Source organism: Chenopodium album, chromosome 2, assembly GCF_948465745.1.
Source record: "Chenopodium album chromosome 2, dcCheAlbu1.1, whole genome shotgun sequence".
Lineage (NCBI taxonomy): Eukaryota > Viridiplantae > Streptophyta > Magnoliopsida > Caryophyllales > Amaranthaceae > Chenopodium > Chenopodium album.
Window position 1 is genome coordinate 84237080 of NC_137835.1, and position 13334 is coordinate 84250413.

Consider the following 13334-nt stretch of genomic DNA (forward strand, 5'->3'; position numbering starts at 1 on the left):
ATTTCTGTAATAAAAATGTTGGAAGAATTCAAGTAAAACGGACAAATTATGGTGATAGAGAAAAAGTGGGGATTTGTGAAATGGTAGTGTTTCTTACGAAAATGTTTAGTTGACTTTTTATATTTTGGGTTGGTTGACTTTGTTGCTCCAATGCTCAAAGCTTCTAACTTTGGTTGTAACTGCTTCGAGCTTACTAGCTAGGGACTGCGGAATAGGGAGGAAGTAGATTGCTTAGCTTTTATTTGTTTTTTAGTAATTTTTTATTTTTTGTAGTTTGCAAATGATAGATTTGGGATTTTGGGTGTATCAATTTTACTTTGTTTTTCTATTTAGTACTCCTAGTAATGGACTAATGGTAGTTCGTTCTAGTCATGTAAACTAGTGTTTTTTTATCCAGGAAAATAGAAGGCAATATTTACGCCTCGCAATATTAAACTTTGGCCATTGTTTATATTCATTTTTAAAAATTATACATTAATGCCACCAACTAACAATAGTGTACACCTTAGAGGGGGAAAAAAAAAAAAAAAAAAAAAACATGTGATACTACTTCTACTAGACTATTAGTATCCGTTTATGAATTGAACAAAATTCCATAATGATATTACAATTAAGTTTGAAAACATAAAAACTACTTCGTAAAATTATTCATCACTCATCTTCACATTATATTCATCATCACAAAATGTTCAGCTTAATATGTGTAATTAAAAGATGAATAATTATACAAATGAATAAGTACATGTGTAAAATTATTTTGCTTCCAATTCAAAATTCAGAAAGCTTAATTCCTTAACCTTGTAAACTTATTCATCACTCATCTTCACATTGCTACGTATTTGTATTTATTATTTTAATCTACTACCTTCGTTGTTTTTTTTTGCTACTTTAAAATGTTTTATGTCTCACAAATAATACCTTAAAATTGCAAAAAAAAAAAAAAAAAAAAAAAAATGAAACAGGTAGTAGATTTTATGAGTTTAATCTATGTATTGTGTTCCCTCAACAACTAAATAAAGTTGGGTTTAACTAATATAAGCCCATTAAATCAATACAAATTAATATAAATGGCCCAATAGATTAAGAGTGGTCCATAACTAGTAGAATTATTATATCCGGTCCATATGAAATACTTTAAGTTTAGAATATTATAAAATAAAGCAGTAAAAAGTCAACAATGCGGGGATAGCTCAGTTGGGAGAGCGTCAGACTGAAGATCTGAAGGTCGCGTGTTCGATCCACGCTCACCGCATTTTTGCTAAGATCATACCCATATTTGGTTTTTTTTTTATTCTTTTTTTTTTTTTTTAGAGTAGTTAAGAAATATAACCACATTTTTCCCTACTCCCTCTGTTTTTATAAGTGCATCGGTTTGACCGGGGGTATTAGTTGACTGAAAAATAATACGAAGTATGTAGATGTGATACGGAGACTTAGATGTATTAAAGAGTATTAAGGTCTGTTTTCTTTAGCTTAATTTCAGTTCATTTCAATTCAATTTAGTTCTAATCAGTTTGTTCAGTTCAGTTCAATTCCAATCAGTTTCTATTCATTTCAGTTCAATTCAGTTCCTAATTTCCTTCTCTCATAATATATTCAATTCCCTTCAGTTCAGGTCCAATCAGTTCAGTTCAACTCGGTTAAATAAATCAGAACAAACCCTTATTGTAAAAAAATGTATATGCTAGACTAAATTCCAAATTAGAAGCATAAAAAGTAATCTCGGGGATGAAAATATAAACAATGTATAACTTAGCTCTGCCATAAAAATAGGAAAATATATATTAGTTGAATTAATAGGAGATAGTTGACAATTGAACCTTGTTGTATAGCATTTCACACACTTAAGCTAACCATGATATTAAAATATATGTAACAAAATATAGTATGTATTACATCTAACTTTTAGACGAAATTCAACCTCAAGTCACAAATACCACATGTCACGGGTACCACCATACATAAGTTTTCCAATCAAACGGGTACCACCATACATAAGTTTTCCTATCAAACTAATTAGCATTCAAGTGTATAGTACATTATATATTTGCATATAGCCATATAGGTTTATTGTGAGATGCTTGTAACTTGTAAGTTGTAATATGTGTACATAGATTTTGTACACCCTTTATAAAGGATAGACCTTACGAACTAATGAAAGAAATACAAATGGCATAATATGACTATAAGATTTGGGTTTTAATTATCACTTCAAGACTTTAACCAAGTAATTTACTTGAGACTTAGAAAATAGGATTATTATATTTCTCCCAAGAAGACAAAAACATTAGTAAAAAAGGAAAATTTTAACCATCACTATTAAACTAGTTGACATCCGTATCACATACGAATTTGTAAAATAAGTCTTTTTTTTTTTTGGTGTGAATGTGGGGCAAGCGCCATGTAAATTAAGGCAAGTCGTCTAGTCAACCTCATAAAATAGGGATCCTACCATTGAAGGGTTAATTTGAAGAGTATAAATGAACCCTACAATTATTTATCTGTTAATTGGTAGTTTGTTCTTATATGTTACAAAAAGTAATTTTTGTTAAGAATTAGGGCTTTGTAACGTTATAATGTTGCTTTTTGTTTGGATTTTATTGTGAGCACCGTGTTTAAACCAGCACCACTCATAGTTGCCCAATTTCTGCCACTAGATAACCCTAGCATTATATCATAATATTATATATATAATCTTCTTATAATTTACAAACTTCATTTATTTTGTCAAAGATTACAAATTCATCAAGTTGAAGGTTTTGTATTCATGCTCAGATCAAAGGCTTATTTCAGCTTTACTAAACCAAGCAAAAAGACAAAAAGGTTACTATACTTATGTATTATACTTTAATTAATTAAGATTTTTCAATGGTTAAGTAATTGATATTTTCTTCTTTCTTTTAATCTTTTCTTAAACAGCTAGCTAAAGGAAAGAATTCCACCGCGTGACAGGAAAAATGGTATGGTTTAATTTGATTATTGCTTGATGTTGATGTTAATAATGTTGAAAATCACAATTATTTTAGCAAGATAATTTCTGTTCTTGGAGGTATATGAGCAATTAGAGTTAGATTTATATAGACAAAAGAATTGTACATCTTCCAGTTTTTCCTCCTTTATGTCCAAACTTTTAGGTTAATTAAATTTGTTCTTTGAATGTTTCAGTTTAATTATCTGCATGAAAATATGTTAATCTTTTCAAGTGGTTTTATTTTTATATAAATGTGTAATGGGAAAGTAGGCAGAGAGCTTGAATGGCATTGTAGGATGCACAATGCCAAATTCCAGGAATTTTCAGATGTTTTAATTGGATGATTGTTGAAGCTTAAATTGGAAATTTGATCATGCTAAAACTCGAAGCTATTGTTGATGCGAGTATCTAGTTTATAAGTTAAGGCATGTTCGGAAAAAGTTGTTGTATATTTTAGCTAATTAATTTATGTTATCTATTAGAAGTTAGCTATCAAATGAATGAACTATTAAGTATAATATTTTAATGTTCGAAAACAGTAACATCAACCTCTAAAATTTATCATAGAATAAGTTTTTACTAAACAACAAGCCACATTTCACCCTTAGAGTTACTACTTGTTGTGTAACTAACTCTTAATGTACTCACTTTTGTCAGATCTATTAAAACGCGTAGATGAAAAGTATAATGTCTTTTTTGGAGTGTTTTTTTGTCGGCCACATAATATGAATGGCTTTATATCTTGATATGGATCCGGTTTATTTAATTTCTATGTGCTTGACATTATTAAGCATGGATGAGCCTTTTATAAGTAATACTTCAAGATCTTTTAAGATCAACAATTATAACCAAAAAAACTTAAGGATAGTGTACCTATTGTTCAAAACACCTTAAACTGAAATAAAAGAAGTCGATATCTGAATTAGACAATCTAAATTAAAGTTAGCTATTCGAGATTTCAAATTGGTGGCTATTTAGAAATCTAGCATAGGGATGATTACTTTTAGTAAGAAAGAAACATTTTTAAGCTAGGCATCTTATCATAGGATTCACATCTCCTAATAACATAAATTACATAACCAATAATTTACTGTTGACCTTGTAAAACCTAATAAGGACAACTATAGAACCCCCATCTACATATATGTAGCAGATCCCTAAGAAAACCAATTACCAAGATAATTAAAGCCACATATTATACAATTAATAATATTATAATTAAGCTATTATCTTCTTAATTCACCTTCCCCAATAGGATTAAATTGATTGTGTGCTTTTGTAGTTCACACTGGTGAGCTAGCTACCTTTTATGCTATAGTATAGTAACAAGAATATATTGATCATTGAGATTAATTTAGGAGAAGTTAGGTTTGTCTCTAATTATCCCTACAAAACGAGGAGAACGAGCTTCATTATTATCTTCTTGGGATTGTTTAATAGCATATAAAGTATAATTTTGCTTTCTAATATTAATGTTTTGGTCTAATTAAGTGCATGCTGCCTAACCAAATCGAAACACGGCATGCCAAAGCTAGGAGGATCGGAGTTCATTAGCTTATCTTGGAGGAAGGATGAAGTTTGTTAGTGCCTAATAAGTAATAAATGGTTAGTTCTTGATTGATCGAATATCCCAAAGGCGGGCATTGAATTATTGACAATTGGACCTAGGCATGGACACTTGATTTTGGACCAAAACTTTGATAGTTGAGTTAGACAGTTGGACACATATATATGTTTGACACGAGCATATGTGTCAATGTAAAATCCGTAAGGTTACATTAGTTCTTGTTTACCATCAGTCATTCCCTAATTATATGTTACACAGGTAAGCTCCTTCATAATAAAAGCCTCATACATAATTATTCCCTCTTATTACCAAAGTAAGCCTAAATTTTTCAGGAAAGTTCCAAGCACATATATGAAAGAAACATCAAGCATATTCAGATCAGTTATATTAGATACCTAATTAAGCTACTTTGAAATTGGTTTTGTCATTAAACTAACTTGTTTGATGATGTATAGACAGAAGATTTTGGTATGATGCTGATTAAATCCAAAATAAACAAATTACTTAAGAAAATGATCAGGAAGATTAGGGTTAACAACAGATTGAAGAGGAAATACCTTTTATGACAAAAAGATGTCAGGTAAAAAAGATCCTTAAGTCAAAGCTTTAGGTCTTTATATAATTGAATCCAATTATAAAGCTAATAAAAGCTTAATTCTTGAAAAAACCACATTATTATTATTATAATTATTGATTGATCTAACATCTTCCATGGCTACAGAAAGATCTAAGAAAACATTACTATAGGAGGCAGATAATACGAAATTAGGGTTTTGATCTAAAAGGTATTAACAAATATTTATCTAGATTCTAAGATAGAGATTTATATAGGGATTCTATTTAATCATTGTAATCAAAGCTCATGCTTTGATCAACGAAAAAAGAAAAGGGAAAAAAAAAAAAAAAAAAAAAAAAAAAAACAAAGATGTATGCAAGTAGCATCTCAAAAATTGGATAAAAACTAGACTTAAAAACCTTCAAATCATTGCTTAATTTGCTTCCTTTCACAATGAATATTGAGTGTAGCCAAAAGCCATAGAGTGAAGATCATCGGCGTCTTGGTAAGGCCATTTCGATTTATTCTCATACTCAAGAGAAGCCATGGAAGCCGAGTGATGAGATGAAGATCCTTCATAGCTAGCAAAAGAGGCATCTTGATCATCTTGTAAAACCATTGAGTTATGGTTATTATTATATCCTCCTTGATTATTATTTGATCCATAGATTGTTGAAGATTCGGCGCTACAGTTGAGGTGGTTTGGATCAAAGGGAGGTACCATTTGTGGGTACTCAGATTGCAACCAACTATGAACATCTTGAGGGTAATTAGAAGAAGATCTTTCACTAGGGTTTTGATTAGAATTATTACCATTTAACAAGCCTTGAGCTGCTTGTAATTGCTTTAAAGCTGCTAATTGTGCTTGCAAATTTACAACCTGCATAATTTTTCATCAAAAATTATAAATTCCTCATTCGATTCAAAAATTAGGGCTACTAAGAGCCACAAAAAAAATGAATAAACAATAAAAACACGCGATTTAATTTATCTGGTGTTTTAAATGAGACACAGAATTGAGACAAAGGATCAAACTCGCGAAACATGTATAGTAATTACCTGTTGTTGTAGGGCAAAAATATGAGAAACACACCCATAGATGGGGTCTTGGAGCCTAGCTTGAGCCTCATAAGAAATGGTGATGGCGGCCTCACTACGATCACTAGCCGGTAAATGAGCAAGTAGTTTCGACACATTACTCGCCCCGAAAACCTTATGGATGGCTGCAAAATGAGTAGCACCTTGTTCATGACAGAAATAAGGTGCAAAAACACAACCCCTCACACATTTCCTCCTCAAGAACTTGCAAGCACCACAAGGTGAACTTGAACCAGTCATTTTTGCTTAATTTTTTGGATACTAAATTATTTTTTGTGAATTAGTTTTTGCTTAATTTTAATTTAGGTGAAAAAAAAAGATAATAGTTGTTACTTGTTTTAAGGGAGTTTTGAAGGCCAAAGGAAAGAAGAACCTCCATGTTTATAAACACCATAGGATGAGGGAGGTTTACTATATTTTAATCAATACTTTAATTACATTATGTTCCCTTAATGGCCTACAAACTATATTATTAAATTGGTTAATTATAAACCCCTCTCTTCTTTAACTTAACCCCTCCATTGTTATAAGATCATATGATTAAATTAATTATTATTATTAATAATAATAATAATCTCATACTTTAATTAGAGACTCCCACATTCAACATCCTTAAACGACAAGAGCTAGGCATAAACCTAACCCCATTTATGTATCTATCTGGATGTCTATTGGATCCATTTGTAATTAACCATTTTTTTTTTCACAAAAAATAATCTTAATCAATTGTTATTTGCCAATTTACGTATAAATAATTATTCTTTCTTTTTAGTATCCCGAGGTGCATGTTGTAATTTTAGGTATTTTAAAATAGGAATCTTCCAATATTTACCTTGGATTAGTAGTAAAAATTATTTATATAACCTTACATTTTTCATATGTTTTCCATGCAAATTGACAAGTCATTGTATTATAATTGTACTCGTAACTAAGTAATTAATATAATTTGTTTAAGCGATCCGATCGAATTATTTATTGGAATTTGAGATTTATCTCGAATGATTATGATAGTATAAGTCAATCTTTACCATTTTATAGAGAAATAGACTTTTTTATGACACTATGCTTTACAGTATATCATAATGTGTACGCGCAAATAATGTACTGTATTGATTTAAGACAATCTTTATAATTTTATTGTAGGTGGACATAGAGTTTGTATGAACCAATAAAATTGTGTTATTGTTTATACAAGTTAAATTAAACTTATTTATTTGTTGTGTATACATCCTCGATCGATGTAATAATAATGTAATATGTAGCCTCGGCACAAATGTGCATGGTAAATGATTGTTGAGCAGATGTTTACACACACGGGTGTATAATAAAAGCAATTAAAGGTTGTTGTAATCATCTTACTTTAATTTATATGCACAACAAATGTGAGATTGCAAGAGATTGCAAAATGTATTTCAATCAGGTAAAATAATTTCTATTTTATTCAAATTAATGCATTTTTTTTTTTTGGTAATTTTGCAAATAATAGTATACACAAGCTAATATCTGTTTTTCTAATTATTAAAAAACAGGATGACTCAGCTTTTGATCAGTTGATAACTACACTACTAGAAGAATTTCTTTTGTTAATTTTTATATAATTTGGACAATGCCATTATGCCAACTGCCAATGACCAAATAATGGGCAGCTTTAAATGATCATTGAACAGAAGAAATAAATTTGATTTATATTATATGCTAAGACAAAATAAAGAGAATAGACATCAAGAAAACTATGTTTGAACAGTCAAAAGGAACCATGAGAAATAAAAATATACTTCATATTTTCTTATTAGGTACAAAATGACACTATGAAATCATCATTGTCCTACTATATATTAATATTTAATGTACATTTTTACATATTATTAGCTTAATAAAAGTAGTTACATACATTAAACTACAAAAATTTAACAGAATTAATCACACAAATCTTGATTTTGGAAGCTTTGCTGTCTAATTAAAATTATTAAGCATAATAAGCTTTATTACTGTAAAATCTGACACAAACCCACTTCAATCTTACAGGGAAGTTTTTGGTCCCACTTAATTAAATTTTAATTATAAGATTAAAAGATCCTTCTAATAATTAAAGAGGAAACATAAGGAATTTGTAATTGGATAATTATTATATTAATATGAAACCATAAACTTGTAAGAGTTGTAACAATGTCCCATATTTGAGACATTGGGTCACCCCAATATATTTTGGCTACATGTTAATATAATTACATTAGAACTTTCTAATTAGGTTAATTAAATTAGTGGTCAATTGTTATTTTATATATATAGAAAAGCAAAAATAAAATAAAATAAAATTTGCAAAGTGGAAAAATAATGGTTGAAATAATAAAATTAATGGAGCCTATTATTCTAAAATTGAAACAAAACAACAGGTTGTGACAGAAAGATAGAATCCTTTGAAAAATAAAATACAAAAATTAAAAGATTTCTCACTTTGTGTAATCAATTGTGTACGAGTGTGTGTATTTGTTTATGTACAAGAGGGTCACAGCTTGTCGAGCAATACGGGAGTATTATTAATTAAAATTATTATCACTAATTAAACTAAGATCAATAATTTAATTGAATTTTGATTTTTAAGTCACTTTCTAGTGTCACACAATGGTACCCAACAAACAAGAGACCTTACTCTAAATGTGAATATTAGAATAGCCCCCACATAATTATGAAATGGTCCCTTTAAATTGACTTGATGTCCCTTAGCTTGTCCTTCTACTTTGTTTACCTCTTCTATACATTTAGTTTTTGATTAAAGATGAATTGAAATTAGCTAGGGTAAAGATCTATTATTTGACATTCAAGTTATAATTAATAATAGATTACTCATTTATCATGATAATAATTTGTCATATGACAAAAGAAATAAGTATTTGTATAATTAACAAAACATTAATGGTCATGACTTTTAAATCAGATTCAACATATATACACAATCATTTATTGATACAGACTAAGGTCATGTGCTTGATAGGTCACTGGTTCGAATCCCTTGAGTATCTTTATAGCTAACAAGGTATTGGTCGTTATGACTTATAAATCGGAAATAACAAAATCAATCATAACTTAATGCTTGAGCATTAATTGCCCAGCTCAATGTAACAGACTAAATGCAAGTGTTTGATAGATCATTATTTTTTAATCTCTCTTGTTTTTCATTTGTTATTATTAGAGTATGTTATTGTTAGAGCACCAACTCAATCAAAAGCTTAATTAAGTTGGTGGTTGATGCTATGGATTAATAAGTTTATGTAATTTAGCATGCCCCATTGCCCCCTCACATGAAAGTCCATTGAGTTTAAAATATGGAAGTAACTTGGGCCTCTTCATACCCACCATCAAATAAATTTTACTTAAAAGGAAAGAAAGGTGAGATTTGAACCGATTATGTCCTTTTGTCACACTAGCTTAATACCATATTAGAAGATCAACTAATTAACTTAATTTGATAATTAAAGCCTAATATTAATTTCTATACTCTATCACTTTCAGTAATTTACGACATGTGTGGCTTTGAACCTATATGAGTAGGTACACGCCTCTTCATCTCATTAACTAATTAACCATATGACGGTCACAAGAGGGATGGATAGCTTATGACGGTAGCCTTATAAAATAATTAAATCTCTATTCTCTTTATCAATTTGGGATACTCGCATATGTTGTTCGGAAATACAACTTATAAGTTTCAGTCTGCACACATTCCAAAAAAAAAAATTCCAAATTTTCCTTCCTTTGACAACATAGATATATAGGCAAAGCTAAGGTGACGTGACAATTTTACGCGTCTGCCTTACAATCTATACGATAATTTCAAAATCGCCTTACTTAAGAGTTTGTGTTGTGATACATGTTTCATTAAATCACCACTACATACACTATAGAAGATGTCAAGGCTAAGCAGATGGAGAAAAAACATTGGATGACATAAACGTAACAAAAGAAGCTAATATAAGGTGGTACAATAACAATAATGTACATTATATTTATGCATGGAAGCATTGCATTTGCATAGCCAACATCCGAATATGGGGAATTTTGTGGCCCTTTATTATCTTTCGTGCTCAGGTGTACTTGTTTGCCACTTTAGCTTTCTAAGGTTGGATTTATCTTACAGACAAGAAGGCATGTTTGATTAAAAGATGGATTACTTAATTTAACTAATTCAATTTTTATTTATTAATACTTTTTTATATATACAAAAAGAGAACACCAAACAAACCCCATCTAATTTTAATCTAATTATAAATTAAACTTTGTACACCCTTTAATACACATAAATCAATAGATAAATTATTTGATAACGTGTATGATCTAGTATGTTTTGAGAAACTCATTAAATAAACTTTTGTATAAACCAATTAGCTTAATTTTAGAACTACTTCTAGTTGATTTTCAATTAAAAATTATATAGATAATAAATCTAGAAGTACTTGCATCATGAATTATTATTTGTTTGTTTCTTCAAAACCTACCAGAAATGACACTTCACCTTCCAATCTCGACACTCTGTAGTCCTTTACCGTTTTACACATTTTTGGTTTTTTTTTTTTTAAATAGGTCTGTTCCATCTTCTACTTAATCAATTAATTTATTTCTACCAATTTAAAACTTCATATTCAATTACTCATATAACTGTTTGGTATAGTACTCTTAATAGCGAATGTTTCACTAGAAAATTACTATGTACATTGTGGTTATTTTTTTTTAGTAGAGAGAGTCACAACAGACAAATATTGTATATCCGATCACAAGTCTAGTTATTCCTTATCCAATCTTGTGACTATAATCAACTAAATATAGGTGAATATCTCCCATTTTTTATAGTTCTACGTACTCACTTTTTTCTAGCCCGTTACATGAATTTCTACTCGGTTTAACTTACCTCTTTCACATTTTGATGAACTTAGCTCTATACATTTTAATTTTTTTTTTATTGCATTGTGTGTCCACGGTGATTGAATAGAATTTCAACGATGTAAAGAGGTATCAAAAGTTGAGTAATCGTTAAAGTCATGCCCTCTTCACCTAAAATAATAGTATTTAATAGAAATAATTTCAATTCAGTAAAATAATTTCTGACCAGTGAATTTCAATTACTTTATTAAAAAAAACAAATATAATAAAGATAAGTTAATATAAATAAATTCTAATTTATAAAAATAATTTAAATTCAATAAGAATAAAGTAACTACGTAGGGCCCAAATCCGCACATGTACAAATTAAGTTAATCTCTTAGAGTCTTAGTAAAATACTACGGGGTAATAGCTACCAACTGCGTATTATTTAGGGCGGGGAGGGGAGACATATATGCAATAACAGCGAGAGTTTAATTAGCACAAATTGATAACCAACCATATATTGCTTCAATTGATTAAGAATTAATCTAAGGGTTTAGGACACTTATATACGTAAGATCATTGGTAATTATTGGCCCACTCATTTGGGAGCTTGACATTTTAATCATATAATAATGATATGGAAACATTTTACTCTAAATAATTTACAATACAAGCTCTATATAATCTACATCACAAATTTTATATTTGACTTACCACACGAGATTACTTACGGATGGGGTTATTTATATAGGGGTTACTAGGTTAGTTAGGGGTTACTCAGTTGGTCAAAGGTTACTCTCACACAGAAAACGCGATAATTGAGTGGATAACCCCAAAATAAGTAATCTCGTGAAAACGCATTAACCGACTGAGTAATCCCAAAATAAGTAACCCTTAACTAACGGAGTAACTCCTAATAAGTAACCCCTAAATAAGTTACGCATATCACACAGTGTGGTCAACCACAAAGAAAAAGCACCGAATCTATATATTCTCTCGATCCCTTTTTATATAATACTACAGTACAAAATACAAATTTTATGGGTACTTTGTTTTAACAAATGCATTATTCAATTTAATGTAACCGTGCAATAGTCAGTTTAATTTTTTTTTTTTTCTTACAAACGCCAAATTATTAAAGGGAATAATTAATTAAATAATTTTTCAAATGTATTTTAGACTTTTTAGTAAGTAACGAAAGTTCTTGTATTGGCTTTATGTTACATAAAATCCAATTTTATTTAAGAGAAAAGATTCATGTGAGCTGTTACGTACATGTACATACCACTGATAAATCTCATGTAAAAATGATTAATAGTGTAATTAATGTGAATATTTATATGATTACAATGATGAATTGATGGATTTTGTCTATATGCTTGTGCCAGCTTCTTCTGTTGGAACCTAAAACTTTAATTTAACCTCACTGTTGTACTGTTGATTGTACTAAACCTTGATTAATCATAATTATATTATGGACTAATCTTGATGTGCTCGAGGGCATAACACCCAAATTTAATTATTTATATGAGTTATTAATTATTATGATGATAAGCTAATAATTGGATGAGAAATTAGTTGTTTCCTTGTTCCACTTAGAATGAAGCTACTTATAATCAATGTAATTGATTTCATATTAGTTTAATTGTGATATTGACATAGTCAATTTTCTCAGAACTCACCCTTCAAAGAGAGTTCCTTAAAACTTCTTTTGTTTATATTGTAACTCATAAAATATAATACAATAGTCCTTATAATATAAGTATGTAGTTAAAAAAAAAATTAAATTAAATTAAATTAAAATTGAGCTGAAAAATTATGGATACTCTTTTTTTTTTTTTTATTTTTTTTTTTTAAAATAGTGTGATGTGCAAAAAAAAAAAAAAAAAAAAAAAAACAATGTTCATAGTGAACTAAAATTCATAACTTGAAATAATAGATAGGGTAAAATTTGTAATGTTATCTTATTTAATTATTAAGAGTGAGGGATAGCTCAAGTGGTTAAAGTCTCCCTTCCGATTTTAGGTTATTATGAGATTGATTCTCATAACCTACCTTTGTGACGACTCTCACTCTCTAAATAAAAAATAAAAAATTAAAAAAAAAAAAAAAAGTATATTAAATGCTTAAGGACTGCATATAGCATTACCTAAAAATTAAAAAAAAATATTTTATTATGGGTTTTGCTATACATAGCCCTAAGGGCTATGCATAAGAATCAACAATTTCATATCATTAATTCTATTTTTCTTGTTCCAATGGAATCTTATAGTATTACTAAT

The 13334-nt window shown here is 29.1% G+C and overlaps 1 protein-coding gene and 1 non-coding gene across 2 annotated transcripts; one reads left to right on the plus strand and one right to left on the minus strand.

Annotated features, from left to right (window-relative positions):
• Positions 1-1179: 1179 nt before the first annotated feature.
• On the plus strand, positions 1180-1252 carry TRNAF-GAA (transfer RNA phenylalanine (anticodon GAA)). The gene has a single exon. It is a non-coding gene; the product is annotated as a tRNA-Phe (tRNA).
• A 3604-nt stretch (positions 1253-4856) lies between these two features.
• On the minus strand, positions 4857-6625 carry LOC145591264 (LOB domain-containing protein 31-like). The gene is made up of 2 exons (XM_081647676.1): positions 6154-6625; positions 4857-5974 (listed from the first exon to the last, which is right to left on the minus strand). Exons 1-2 carry the CDS (start codon positions 6430-6432, stop codon positions 5543-5545), a joined length of 711 nt encoding a protein of 236 aa, XP_081503802.1. The 5' UTR covers positions 6433-6625; the 3' UTR covers positions 4857-5542.
• Positions 6626-13334: the final 6709 nt, after the last annotated feature.

What these genes read in the sequence shown, in the direction of transcription:
- LOC145591264 (XM_081647676.1), bottom strand. Translation starts at nt 6,432, where the DNA reads ATGACTGGTTCAAGTTCACCTTGTGGTGCTTGCAAGTTCTTGAGGAGG. An exon ending in TTTTTGCCCTACAACAACAG is followed by an intron (nt 5,975 to 6,153) that starts GTAATTACTATA and finishes AAAATTATGCAG; the next exon opens with GTTGTAAATTTGCAAGCACA.